This window comes from Terrapene carolina, unplaced genomic scaffold, assembly GCF_002925995.2.
Source record: "Terrapene carolina triunguis isolate 2854851 unplaced genomic scaffold, T_m_triunguis-2.0 Scaffold517, whole genome shotgun sequence".
In the NCBI taxonomy this organism is placed as follows: Eukaryota; Metazoa; Chordata; order Testudines; family Emydidae; genus Terrapene; species Terrapene triunguis.
In genome coordinates, this window is record NW_020664868.1 from 1,825,080 (window position 1) to 1,839,312 (window position 14,233).

At 57.2% G+C, this 14,233-nt stretch overlaps 1 protein-coding gene across 1 annotated transcript in view; it reads left to right on the forward strand.

Moving 5' to 3' along the window:
- Nucleotides 1–1,928: 1,928 nt before the first annotated feature.
- Nucleotides 1,929–14,233, forward strand: part of LOC112115303 (inositol-tetrakisphosphate 1-kinase-like) — a 13,589-nt gene continuing 1,284 nt past the window's right edge. The window contains exons 1-8 of the mRNA XM_024212341.1: nucleotides 1,929–2,023; nucleotides 6,824–6,848; nucleotides 9,561–9,683; nucleotides 10,484–10,595; nucleotides 11,217–11,315; nucleotides 12,088–12,128; nucleotides 13,355–13,520; nucleotides 14,039–14,106. Of these exons, the coding sequence (XP_024068109.1) occupies nucleotides 1,929–2,023; nucleotides 6,824–6,848; nucleotides 9,561–9,683; nucleotides 10,484–10,595; nucleotides 11,217–11,315; nucleotides 12,088–12,128; nucleotides 13,355–13,520; nucleotides 14,039–14,106 (729 nt within the window). The remainder of the gene's footprint in view (nucleotides 2,024–6,823; nucleotides 6,849–9,560; nucleotides 9,684–10,483; nucleotides 10,596–11,216; nucleotides 11,316–12,087; nucleotides 12,129–13,354; nucleotides 13,521–14,038; nucleotides 14,107–14,233) is intronic.

Consider the following 14,233-nt stretch of genomic DNA (forward strand, 5'->3'; position numbering starts at 1 on the left):
GGGGGTTCACTGGGATGAAAGCATCCCAGTGGGTTCAGTTTGGGGTGGCAGGGAAGCAGCGGGGGGTGAGGGGGTCACCTTCCTGCCCTGGCATCTGTCACATTTCTGGGCAAACTGCACCTGTATCTGGTGTGTTGCAGGATCAGAAAGAAGGTCCCAGGCCAGTTTAAACCCAGGCAATTTAGCCAAGAATCCTTTCTTTGTCTGCTGCTCTCTGGGGAACCCAGTTTGAACCAGTCTAGGCCAGCCTCCCCAGTGGGGAGTACCTCTCTGGAGTGAATCTGCCTGATTTCCCCCCTCCCCATAGTCCTTAGCGGGCTGTCACCTTCTCCCATGGCATTACCCACAATTCCCTGGCCCCGCAACGATACAGAAACCTAAGACAGGGAGATCTCCCCGAGACAGGCCTAGGCGGTCACAGGCCCCCAAAACCTCAACTCAGCATTAGACCTGAGGCTGCGTGTCCGCGTCCGGACTGGCCGCACAGACGCGGGGAAATATCGGGCTGGAGATGCAGAGGGCGCGGCGAGATAGCGGGGCAGAGAGGGGGGCCGGAGCTGTTCTGCGCGGCGCAAAGGGAGCCCCTGGCAGCTTTAAAGACACAGCAGGATGTTGATAAAGTGATCCCTGGCTGCAAGGAGCCAGGCGGGGCAATGGACGGGGGCATGCACCTCTGCCCTCTGCTGGCTGAGCGCAGAACTGCACCTCCATGTGTCATAGCCCCTTAGAGAGCTAATGGGGAGATCTCCCTTTCAGCTCAAGCCACAGCTGCTTGGGGTCTTGGAGCGGGAGGATGAGTTCTAACACTGGGGCGTGGGGGGGATTTTACAAATTTCATAATGGCGAATCCAAGGCGAAGGCCTCTCTCCCTGCAGAGGGACCCGTGACACTCAGCCAGACGACGATCAACGTTAGCCAGGTGGCAGGCCTGCCAATTTGCAGGCTAAGGGGGGATCTCTACTGGACAGCCAGCCCCGGCCAAGAGGAGAAGGCACTGCGGGTCATACCCCCAACCCCACTGGGAAGGTGTGGGTGGAGTGTGGGAGGGCTCTTGTCAAATTCAGGCATCACAGAATTGGGGGGGGGGGGGAGACCTGGGAGGGCAGGGAAAGTAATGAGATTGATTATAATTGTCCAACCTCTGTTTCCATCAGTAGATCCCAAAGCCCCTCCCGCTTTTAGAGGGGGAAACTGAGGCACAAAGCAGGAACATGCCTTGGCCAAGGTCACCCAACTAGCCACTAGCAGCCTTTGATCTTCCTGCATCTAAATGCAGAAGAGATTGGCGCTCCCACGCATATCCTTTTGCTCAAATTTCCACCTGTGTGTGGAGGGGAATCAATCACTAGGTTTCTTCCCAGGCTGCTGGTGCAATACGATCTGAGCACCGGCCCGGCTGACGCACAGAAAGGGGGAGACCCCTATTTTCTGCAGGTACCAGGGATCAGGTGGTTGATGGCCCAAGTCTGAGGGATGCTTTCTGGGGGAGGCTCAGCAGAAATCTCTGCTTCAGCATTTGCAAGGCACTAAATTGGACGGGGTGTAACCAACCCGACGGCATCACAGGCCAGAGGTCTGGTGCTCCGCGTGCGTTTCGCGGCGTTTATCACGGCTGACAATCAGCCCCAGCCCAGGCTCAGGTAACAGGCTCCCGGCCGTGAGTTATTAAGCAACACGGATCGATATTTACGGCACATCAGCTGATCGGAGGAAGATAGAATTTGCCACCTTGCGTGCACCCTGCCCAGTTCCTGCTCGCAAAGGACTTTGCCACTTGGGGAGGGGCCGGCGCTTTCGGATCGAAGAGGGCAGAGGCCCGGAGGCAGCGGAGACAATATTTTCACATTTCACACAGAGGGAGATTTCCACACCGAGAGGTGTGGGGCTTGGTTTATTTATTTTTTCAATAAAGAGGCGGATGCAAAAAGATGCCAAGCTGGAGGAAAGGGAAACGCATCGGCTACTGCCTGACCGACAAGAAGAAAAAGAAACTGAATTTCCAGGGCTTTGAGGATCTCTGCAGGTAAGGGACAGAGTCTCTGGTGCTCAGCGCCTTGGGAGATCCTTGGGAACAGGGCAAAAAGAGGGGCGGGTAGCCCAGGGCGTGCACGAGGGACTGGTGAAAACTGCTGCACCAGCTACCGATCTGACTGGCTTTCTGCTTCTGAACCTCTCGCTCTGCATCTCAAGCTTTCCTCTAGCTGTGGGGTGAACTGACCGCCCCCATAACTGCGGGGTCAGAGCGCCACACCCACTTTCATGTATTTATCCCTGGGAGGCAGGACTGTTATCCCCACTGTACCGCTGGGGAAACTGAGGCACAGAACGGCTAAGGCCCAGATCCTCAAAGGTACTGATACTCCTCCCTTCCAGTCCTACCCATGCAGTCTCCATGCATTTGAGGATCTGGGCCAAGCAGGGGACTTGAAACCAAGTTTCCCACATCTGAGGTTAGTACCCCGGCCGCTGCCTCCCCAAGCCATGCTAGTTACAGGGTCTGTACCCGCTCCGTAGATTTTAACCTCACCCCCCCGGTTGCATTTTGTCCCAAATGAGCCCCCAAGCAGCATACGCATGGCACCACCGAAATGCAGCCACCTCTGGAGGGGAGCACCGCACATGGCTGAGTGTAACAATCCCCGGACCTTTATAGGGGAACTAGCGCCCACATCCTCCTGCTTCCATTGACCCCTAAGAGCTAAGCATTAATTACTGTATTAGCTGGGGGGAGAAGATTGGACATGTTGGCTGAGGGGCCAAGGGTAAATCTCTAGTCAATAACTACGCCCCACAGGGATCTGTAATAGCGACACAGAGCAGACGGAAGCTCAGTTGCTAAGATCACATACAATACTTGGTGCTTACGTAGCGCCTTTCATCCGAGGGTCTCTGAGCTGGGTCAGTATCGTTATCCCCATTTTACAGATGGGGAAACTGAGGCACGGAGCAGCAAGGGCCCCTTTGCCCCCCTAGGGGACACAGCGAGTCAGTAGCAGAGCTGGGGATAAGACCCAGGAATCTTGATTCTAGCCACTAGACCACAGTCCCCCTCCTAAACTGGAGAGAGAACCCAGGAGTCCTGACTACCAGCCTCTCTCTGCTCTTACCACTAGACACCCCTCCCCTCCCAGAGCTGGGAATAGAACCCAGGAGTCCTGACTGCCAGCCCCCCGCTCTAACCCATAGCTCACACACCCTACTGGCAGCTGGGGAAAGAACCCAGGAGTCCTGGCCATTTGATAACACGCGCCTCATAAAACTGCACGACGCCTCCCAGCTCCCTGCTTTAATCCAGCCTGCCCTACATAGATCTCACTTCCCACCCAGAGCTGGGGAAAGAACCCAGGAGTCCGGGGATGGATTTAGGCTCCCAGCACGGGGGTGAATTTCACTCTGACTTTTCTTTGTGTTTTGACCTCCTGCCCCCATTCCAGCTGCCAGAATTAAATGAGCCCCAGGTCTGTTTTGCACAACAGAGGACAAGGGCTCTGGGCCCGGAGGCTCTCACCTAACACCGCCTGGCTCCGCAGGGTTGAGCTGCTTCCTGTTGGTTCAGACCAGCTCCGGGCTTGTGTTTTTGCAACATCAGACGGTCCTTTGCCTCACTGAGGCGGGAATCTGGAACTGGCCAGCGCCCGCTGCTCCGAGTCCCAGCCACCCCTGCCATCTCAAGGCAAATTACCAAGGAAGTTAGTGTCATCATCCTCATTTTGCAGCTGGGGGAAACTAAGGCACAGGAAGGGGGGGGGGGCAGGAAGGGACTTGCCCCCCATCACAGAGCCAGGTATACCCAGGGCTCCTGCCACCCAGTCTAGTACTCCGTCCACTAGGCCACGCTGCCTCTGGTTCCTATACTCTAGGAAGCAAAGGGACTTTCTGGCCAGTTGTGACAAATGTTTTGTGTGGGGGGGCTCAAAGGGGCAGGCTGTGGTCTGGCCTCGGGACCCCACTAAGGCCTCCATTACCCTTCCTTCCCTGGTTAATCAGATTCCCCGGGGAAAGGGGCTGTTTTCCCAGCTACTGTGATGTATTAACAGACAGCTCAAAACAACACAACTCTCTCTGTCCATCCACAGCGAGCTAGCATCCCCAGACTCCAAGCCCTGCCCCTGGGATCTAAGAACCTCAACCCCCACCCAGGAGGCTGCCCTTATATTCCCCCAGCAGGTCCCCTCCCACCTTATGCAACACCTTCCCCTCCACTCCTGGGCTCATTCCCTTCACCTGGGAGGCAGGCTACCTGGAGCCACGCCCTCTTAAAGAGCCAGCTTCCCCTTCCCCCGCCCCGGGACAGCCTTGGTTAGGGGAAACGAGCTGCCCTCGGCTGATGTCGGGGTGGGTGGGTCTGATCCAGAGCCGCTGGGATCCCTTTCCATGGACATCGGATCAGGACCATGGTTTGTAAAGCACTTCAGGGGCCTTATTCATTCTGTGACTTGCAGCAAAGTCTAGAGGCACCAAATGAGATTGTGCCGGGCGCTGCACAGACGCCAACCGAGATCACGGCCCTGTCACGCCGGGCGCTGCCCAGACCCAAACCGAGATCAGGGCCCAGTCGTGCCAGGTGCTGCCCAGAACCCGGCCGAGATCAGGGCCCCGTCGCGCTGGGCGCTGCCCAGACCCCGACCGACATCAGGGCCCCATCGCGCCGGGCGCTGCCCAGATCCTGGCCTAGGTCAGGGCCCCGTCGTGCCGGGCGGTGCACAGACCCCGACCAAGATCAGGGCCCCGTCGTGCTGGGCGCTGCCCAGACCCCGGCCGAGATCAGGGCCCCGTCGTGCTGGGCGCTGCCCAGACCCCGGCCGAGATCAGGGCCCCGTCGTGCCGGGCGCTGCCCAGACCCCGGCCGAGATCAGGGCCCCGTCGCGCTGGGCGCTGCACAGACCCCGACCGAGAACAGGGCCCCGTCATGCCAGGTGCTGCCCAGACCCCGACCGAGATCAGGGCCCCGTCGTGCCGGGCGCTGCACAGACGCCAACTGAGAACAGGGCCCCGTCATGCCAGGTGCTGCCCAGACCCCGGCCGAGATCAGGGCCCCGTTGTGCCGGGCGCTGCCCAGACCCCGACTGAGATCAGGGCCCCGTCGTGCCGGGCGCTGCCCAGACCCCAGCCTAGATCAGGGTCCCATCACGCCGGGCACTGCCCAGCCACCAAGTGAGACATAATCCCCGCCCCAAAGCACTCACTATCTAAATAGGCAAAGGGAGGATTATCAACCCCATTTTACAGATGGGGAAACCGAGGCACGGAGCGACGTGCGTGATCCCATGCTCACAGCATGAATCACAGGATCATTCACCCTAAGGGGCACCCCCCCTTGTGTGTATTGGTTAAAGCCTCTCAGGGTTGGCACACTAAAGGCCCACATAATAGATCTACTTTCTCCCTCCCTTGCTCCTTATCTTATCTCTCCACTTCCCTTATCTCTGGCTTTCCCTCCTCTCCTTTCTCCCTCCCCTGTTCTCCCTCACTGTCTCAGCAGGTTCTTGGGCATCGACTTGTGACGTTTGCACAGAGAAGGAATGAAAGTCCTTCTTTATTATTTGTAGCAAGACACTGCCTAGATGCCACAGAAGACATCAGGGCACTGCCCAGACCCCGACTGAGATCAGGGCCCCCCCCGTGCCGGGCGCTGCCCAGACTCCGACCGAGATCAGGGTCCCGATGCGCCAGGCGCTGCACAGACACATACTACATCCAAACTTGCACTGAAATAACAAAATCAGTTGTAACTCACACCTTTTGTCAATTGCATGCAAGTCTGTTTGGCCATTGATGTCAGCATAGAAGTTTCCTAGTTTGATAGCCCAACCAATTCGAATGAGGACAGTTTTATTCCAAATTCCTTGCAGACGCCCACCAAAATCTTGCCCCAGAGTGTGTGGGCCTTGTCCTCATGGGAAAGGGTTACCTTAAATCGGCTTCAAAGCTGCTCCAAGGAAAGCAACCCAAACCCCAGTGCGAAAGCCCCGGTTTCTGTTTAAGAGCCGCATAGGTTCGGTTTAGCTTCCACCTGTTCCGATTTAAGCTGACGTGAAAGAAGACGGGTTTAAACAAAAATAGGTCTCAACACAGGGGTTCGCGCCAGTTTAAAGTTATGCGGTTTTGCCGGTGTTCCCGGCCTTTGCAAAGTTGCTTCCGTTAGGAGGAGAAATTGATGCTACAAAGCAGGTGTGTTCTTTGGCGCAGTCCTGTTTATTCACAAGAAACGTACGCACAGTCCTGGTCTCGTGAGCACGGCAGCTTCCTTGCACCGAAATGCCCACTTCTGCCTCTCCAGCAGGTCCTGTGCGCAAGAAACAGCGTCCCTCTGTGGCCTCCATTGGCAGATATCCCACAGCCTGCAGCCCAGGGAAAACACCACACTGGGCGTGGCTTAGCTCTGACCTGCCATGCTTTGGGCGGTAAGCCCCTGGTGTCTGCAGCCTTCTTGAGCCCAGAGAACGGCTTCATTGCTCCTCCCATTGAACCTGAAGCAAGGAGCTCAGCCCAGCGAGGCCTGTGGTTGGCTTTGGATCAAAGGCATTAGGACCTTTCAGTACGACACCCCTTAGGAGAAAAGAATGTCACATTCGCCTCTAGATCTAAGTAGGCAAGGACAGGATTATTATCCCCGTTTCACAGGTGGGGAAACTGAGGCAGGGAGCGATTAGAAGTGATTGGCTCAAGTCTGCACAGGGAGTCTGTGGCAAAGGGAGGGGAGTTGATCCCGTGACCCCTAGACTCCAGTCCTGTGGGCTAACCACTGGGCCACGCTGCCTCTCTCAGCAGGATGCTTTGGTGCAAACCCCTGACTCAGTTTTTCTTTATTTTGTTTGCCCAGGAAACGAGGCTATGAAGTCATAGAGGTGAGTCCGAGCCGTGGGTCGCCTGGGAGCAGAGGTGTGCGGGGGGGAAGCTGCCACCCCTGAGGTTTGCTACTGGGAACTTTTGGCCACGTGCCAGCAGGCTAAGCAGGGTCTGGCCTGGCTGACTGGGAGACCTTGGCACACCCTGATGTTATAGGGAGGGGCGTGGGTGACTCGCGGATGAGTCAGTGCTGTTCCCAGTGCCGGGGAGAGGGTGGTGCCACAGGGCAGGATGGGGCTGACCCAGGAGGGGGCACCACCCAGCCCCTCCCTGCCCCTCCCTGCCCCCAGCTCTGCTCTGGTCCTGCCCCCAGCCCCGGCTCCCAACCCAGCCTCGGCATGGCTCTGCTCCCGGCCCTGCGCCAGCCCCCAGCTTGGCCCCCTTAATCCCTGTCCGCATCCCTCCCCCCCCCCCAAGCTACAGCCCCGCTCCTGGCCCTGGCTGCAGCGGGTGTGTGCAGATGGGGTAAGGGGGGGGCGTGACCCTCAAAAGTCTGGGAACCGCTGTGCTAGGGGTATGGATATCTATAGGGGAATTACTGCGGTCTTCATGCACCACGCTGGGACTCAGAGGGGAGTGCGCCCCCTACCGAGCTCTGCTCCCTACAGCGCCCCCTAGCGCCGCATTGGGGTCAGCACTGACCTCCCCACCCTGGGTCTTCTTGGCCCTGCTCAGAGCAACGCGGAGCTGGCTGGAGGACCGGGGATAAAAATCAAGCGGGGGCGGGAGCATAGGTCAATGACCCAGCCGCCTGGATACCAGGGTGATGGGCACCCAAGATGGCGCGTGCCAGAACCCATCGCCTCCCTCTGCAGAGGGGCTGAGGGTTTAAGTGCCTGTCTTTGTTTGCCTGCGCTGGGATCGGCCCCGTCTGTCAATAAGAACTGGTTTAAACTGACAGCGGCTGGCAAAGTCCACAGAGATAAAGCTAGAGCCGTTTCTGGGTGGCACCGGCGGAGGATGACCAATATGGCGCGGAGCCAATAAGGCGTTAACTCAGGTGGGCGTGAAAGAGACTGATGCTTTGTTCGCTGGTGTGTGGTCATTCCCCCCTCTCCCTCGGGTGATGAATCATCACAGCGTTCAGATAGCGTGAAGGATCAGATCAATTTAGGATCCCCCACCCCCGCCCCGCCACTGAAGGCATCCACCTCTGGGGCGGGGCAAGGCAGCTGATTATAAAGAGATCACTTCCCCCCCACTAAACTGCATCCACTTCTGGGGAGGGACGCACTGCTTGCTTTGCCCGCTACGCTGTAGTATTACTTTGCAGCGGCTCAGAATGTCTGTGTTCACTGGAGACAACCGGGTTCCTAGCGGTGCCGTGGGTGGCGGGACCAAAGGCGTAAGGCACAGCGGGGTGGAAAGTCAAAGGCCGCTGTCGGAAGAGCAGGGCGGGAAGTTTTCAGTGGCAGTTTTCTCGCCCAAAAATGCTGAGTTGTCCAAACCGAAACGTCTCCTGGGGAAGGGGGCCTCAGGCCTGGAATTTCCCTCAAAACAAGAGTCAGCAAGAATGTCACTAGCGTGGCAAATAGGGGCTTGCACCTGGCATTCGCGGGCCTGAAGGCACCGCTGTCACTCTTCTGACCTGCATCACACACGCACTAATCCCCGTTTGAACTTCAGCAGATCTTCTTTAAAAAAAAAAGCCCGTCCCAGCTTGATTTACAAATTGCCAGCGACCGAGAACCTGCCAGGACGCCCAGCCAATCGTTCCAAAGATTCGCGACCCTCCCCGTTAAAAACGCTCGCTTTCGATCCCATCTGAATTCATCTAGCTTCACCTTCCAGCCGTCACAGGGGCTGCTCGGCCTGCTGGAGTCGGGGACAGGAAAGATTGAGAAATCCCCCCCTGAGAAGAGCTATTAGCCTCAAGATCAGAATCCTCCACTAGGATGGGGAAGACCAAATTATGCACACGTGAATTTGCCTGAGTGTCAGTTAGCTCTTAAAGCTGAAATCTACCGAAGCAGGTTTGCTGATATATAATTGGATCCAACAGCTACCCCCTTGTTGTTGAGTCCAGGGAGTGTTAGCTTACTTGTTTAACACTTTTCTTTTCAGATCAGCTTTTAACTTGAACAGCGTTTCTCAAATCAGGACACCTGCTTATTCGTAACCAACCAACCATTTATTAATCCTTTAGTACCTAACACATTCGTCACCCTTCCAAGGGTGCGCTTGTCTTCTGGGCAATTTGAGGAGCGGGGCTACTTCTCTTTGACTAGGGTGGCCCACCAGGGACAAGGTTCGAATAGTAAAAGCGATGGCTTAAAGCAAGTCTTTTCGAGCTCTCGTAGGCCACTTTGCTTGGCCTTTATAAAGGAGTTAAAATCTAAAATAAGGCCCCTCGGTGTCTCACTGGAGAAGGTGGACTCCGCAAGATAACTGACAGCTGGTTATAATGAAAGAACAGAAGGGGAAATACAACCTTTGGAATGAAATCTCACCACTTCTTATCCAAAGTGTCTTTTCCAGAGCAGGGGTGGACCCCTGGGTGTCTCCCAGCCCGGGTAAGCGTGGTGACCCCCTGGCGCTCTCTTCCTCTGGGGTTTTTCTTTGGCCAAACAGTTCCTAAGGTCTTGGATTCGTCCTGATGAGGGCTGGGAAATGTTGGGAGATCTTGAATATTCTCGTGGGACGGGTTCCCGGCCTAGCTCCGGCTCCCAGCAAAGAAGGGTTTTTAATCTCCGCTTCTCCTCCCGTCCCAGATTGACTTGGCCAAACCCCTCTGTGAGCAGGGCCCCTTTGACGTCATCATCCACAAACTCTCCGACCTGATCCTCGAGTCCGGCTACGACAGCCAGTCTCACCAGCTCATCCGCGACTTCCAGGTAAGGACTGGGGGCAGGTTAGTAGATTCCACTAGGATCGCCAAGGCCATCCCCACCTTCCCTGCAATGATTCCTGCTTGAACGGGAGCAGATCTTTAAAGAAAAGAGAAAAATCCCCTCTTGATTCAGCAAATGGCCAGCCGGGGAGAATCCACCACAACCACTGGTAAGTTCTTCCAATGGCTAATTACCCTGTTAAAAATGGACGGCTTATTTCCAGTTTGAATTTTTCCAGCTTCAACTTCCAGCCATTGGATTTTGTTAGATCTTCCTCTGATAGACTGGAAAGCCCGTGATCAAATTTCTGTTCCCCACGTAGGTCCTTATAGAGTGGGATCAAGCCATCTTCTCTTTGCTAAGCGAAATAGATGGAGCTCTTTGAGACTCTCCCTATAAGATAGTCCTTATTCCCCCAGCTCTTCTCTGACCCTTCTCCAATTTATCAACGGCCTTTTTGAATTGTGGACACCAGGACTGGACACAGGATTCCAGCAGCAGTGCCAAATATGGAGGGGAACTAACCTCTTGACAGATACTCGCGTGTCCCCTGCTTAGGTGCACGTGGTGTCTTTGTCTCCCACTAGTGGTAGCTCTGGTTATAGTGCTCCTTAGTACAGGAAGTGACTTTTGGATTCCACTACCCAGAATGCGTTCGAAGCACTCGGATGCGTCTGAGTCTAGACAGCACCTCAGGTGCATCGTTTGCAGCGAGGTGATCAACACAAACCCACTAATTGGCTTTGCGGCTTTAAACCTCCCCCGCCCCCAGGACTAATTACACAAGTGCTTTGGTTCTTCAGACCTACGTGGAAACCTATTCCAGCATCATCCTCCTTGACCCATTTCCAGCTGTACGGCTGCTCCTGGACCGCTTCGAATCCTGTCGCCTCCTCCGGGAACTTCAGGATCAAGGTGTGAGATTCTGGGGTGTCCTGGTAAAGCCCGGGTGGCCAGTATCCAGTTGCGATCTTCCCCCAGAACTGACTGAAGCAGTCCCCTCATTTGAATCCCACACCAGAGGGGGACGCTGTCGGACCAGAGAGGAAGGCTGGCCCGGTGATCAAAGCATTAGCGTAGGCCTTCAGAATCCAGCATTCTCTGCTCTGAACCGTATTCCCTGCAGGGCAAGGTTAGAGAGGAGGTGGCCAGTGTGAATGCGGTGACTCACGGCCCGCTAACGGGGGCTGGGCCCCATAGAGCTCCTGCTACAGGCGTGGTTAAGAGCTTGGCTTTTGGCTCAGGCAGCAGCCATGTGTGGGAATTAGGGGTTCAGTCCCAACATGGGGGGGAGAGAGACCCAGTTCTGTGGAACAGCTAAGGAAGCAGGGAAGTCAGGAAGGCAGGAGCTGAGTGGGGTGGGGCAAGCGTCTGGGTCTGTGTGTGTTGGGGGCCGGGCGTGGGGGCGGAGGCAGCGCCGTGCACATGGGCGAGGGATGGGTGGTGGAGCCTCACAGCGGGGCGGGGAGGGGGGACAGCTCACACCTATGCAAACCACCTGCTCCCCCCTTATTTCTGCCCCACCCTGCTCTGCAGACAGCTGCATCTTCTCCCCGCCCTACGTGGAGCTGAACAGCGGGACCGGGAGCGAGGCGGCGGCGCGGATCCGGGAGCAGGGCCTCACCTTCCCCTTAAGTGAGTGAGCCCAGCACCTCCTTAATCCGTGGGGCCTTTATACCTGGGGGGAGGGGGAGGAGAATCAGCCTCATGGCGATAGGTGCTGATGGTGAACCAGAGCACCTCCCCTCCCCCCACCTGCCCTGACACCTGTGCACCCCGCCATGCTGGTCTTGCAATCCCACCAGTGCAATGAGTTTCCAGGCCTCGGTGCTCCCCGGCTCGCCCTGCAATGCTGAGCCGTGGGCAAAGCGTGGGCTGGAGGGGGGGGATAACAGCCTGCTGCTGCTGCTGGCCTGTGGAGTTGCTCCTTTGGCGCAAGTAGTAGCGGCAAGTGCTCAAGGGGGACCCGGGTTCGAATCCTGCTGGGCGCCTGGGTGGGGCTGGTTTTTACATTCCCACCTAAGGGAACGCTGGCCAAATAAACTGCCGACTCGGGGCCTTATTGACTGTGGGGCAAAGGGGGCTACAGGGCAGGTACACTGGCACTGCCGGCTTCTGAGCCAGAGCGGAGATGGGGCAGGGCTGGAGCGGGTGTGGGCAGGGCACAGCCCCCTGGGGGAGGAGGTGGGAGCTGCTGCAGTCCCCCAGCCTCTGATTGGGGGACGTGCTGGGGGGGGCCTGGCTTTGGTCACACCCCCAACAGCTCGGAGGGAAGGGATTTGGGGTAGAAAGTTCCAGGTCCAGGAGCCCCATTGGCTCTTGTTGGATGAGTCAGAGTCCGGGGTGGAACAAGGGGGCGAGGCTAAGTCATCTCACTGTCCACTGACTCCTCCTCTTCCTCCTTCAGTTTGCAAAACCCGGGTGGCTCATGGACCCAGCTCCCACGAGGTCAGTAGAATCGTGTCCCAGAACCTGCTCGTAACGGGTCGGCTATAGCTTCTCCTCCAGAGGATAACAGCCTACTACCGTGGCTCGCTAACAGAATTATTCTTTTAGCTCAAGCCACGGAGGCCTGGGTGGCTGCGTGAGAGGTTGTGGGTTCAAATCCCTCTGCTGACCCATTTTTTTTTGGGGGGGGGGGTATAAAAGCACTAGGAGACTTTGGGGTGGGTGGGTCAGAAAGGAGGGGCAAGTGCCTTCTCAACACACCAAGAGGCAATGCCAGAGATCAGGGTGGGTCAGCAGTGGGGCCGCTGGGAAGTTTTTGCATTTAAATAGTTTTTGATGGAAAAATCAGATTTTCGACTACACAGAAAGCGTCTGCTGCCCACCGGCAAAATCCGACTTTTCCTCAGAAAAAAAAGAACACAGAAACCCCCCCACCCCAAATTTGGCCAAACACCCAAAAATTTCTATTTGGAAATGTTGCTGGGGTACTTGGTGGGAGTTGTAGTCTGGGACCTTTATTTCTTCATGCTCTAGGCACTGAATTCAATCTCCCATGATGCACCAAGGTATTCTCCTCTTCCTCAGCCCCCACAGTGCATCATAGGAGCTGTAGTTCAGCTGCTTTATGCCTCCGTTCTGTCCTACAGACTAGCTGCCCAGGCGGACTGCATCTCCCATGATGCACCGCTGTGGCTCAGGAGGGGAAAGCTTGGTTCATCATGGGAGATGTAGTCCAGCTAGGAAGCCCCACCTATTGAGGTATGAGGCACCTGAACTACAATTCCCATGAGGCACCAGGACTGTATTTCTGAGCCCTTCCCTCCCTGCCACCCATTCTCTGACCCTCCTAGTCCTCATTATGCAGCCACCGAGGTGTCTCTGGACGAGACCATGCCTCCCAGCATGCTGTGGGGCCGGGCAGTGGCTCAGTATAGGGCATTGCATGGAACTCCCCACATGCAACGAGTCGGCCCAACAGAGAGCATTGCATGCTGGGAGCTGCGCCCCACTCACAAGCCACACCTCTGGCTCCAGCTGCAATTGGCTGCTGGCAAGTTGCCATGGCAACCAGGGCTAGCGGGATGCCAGCAGGCGGTGGGGCTAAGAAAGCCCCTCCCCTTTCCCCATCCCTCAAGAGAGGCCCCCTATAGACCCGTCCCCGCCCTATGGAGGCCCCTCCGTCCATTACCCTGCTCTTCTCCGCTCTCCCCGCCTCCCCCCCATAGATGGCGCTGATCTTCAACGAGGAGGGGCTGGGGGAGGTGAGCGCCCCCTGCCTGCTACAGAGCTTCGTCAACCACGACGCCGTCCTCTTCAAGGTCTTCGTGGTAGGCTCCTCCCACTTTGTGGTGCGCCGGCCGTCCCTGAAGAACTTCCCGCGGGGGGAATCAGGTGTGTGTGTGGATGGGGGAGAGGTGGCACCTGGGCCATCTCCTCCTGTGGGGGCTGGAACTGAGACTCTGTGGTCCCTCCAGCCCTCGGTCTCCCTGCTGAGGCTGCCCGGGGCGGGCGGGGGGAGCAGTTAGCGCCAGTCCTTGGGGGGCGGTTCGGTGCCACGGGTTCCTGCCCTACTGGAGAAACAGGGCGGAGGCCCAGCAAGCTCATTGCACGGATGACCATCAGGTTTGCTCTGTACTGAGCTGGAGTCAAGCCGGGCAACCTGGGGTGAAAAAGCGTTCACGTGCCCTCGTCCCTCAGAGAAAGGACCAGATCCCCTGCCGGGGTCAACCATCCATTGCCCCACTGGGGTCAATGGGGGCCAGATCCCCGGCGGGGGCAGACTGCATGGCTCTGAGCTGGTGACCACTGAGCCCAGAGTCTCTCTGGAGCCCCGTGCCGGAGAATCTCCCGGGCGCACGCTGCCTGAGCCCAGGTGAGCCGGGCTCGTGACCTCGCTCTGTTCCTTACAGCCAGGAAAAGCATCTTCTTCAACAGCCACAGCGTCTCCAAGCCGGAGTCCTGCTCCCGCCTGACTGAGGTGAGCACGGGCGCGGGGAGGCCGCAGGATGGGGCGCGGTGCCAGAGTCAGAGAGGAGCCGCTCTGAGCGGAGGGGGCGCTGTGCTTCAGGGAGTGGGGTGAGGGGCTCGCTAGGGGGCGCTGTCCC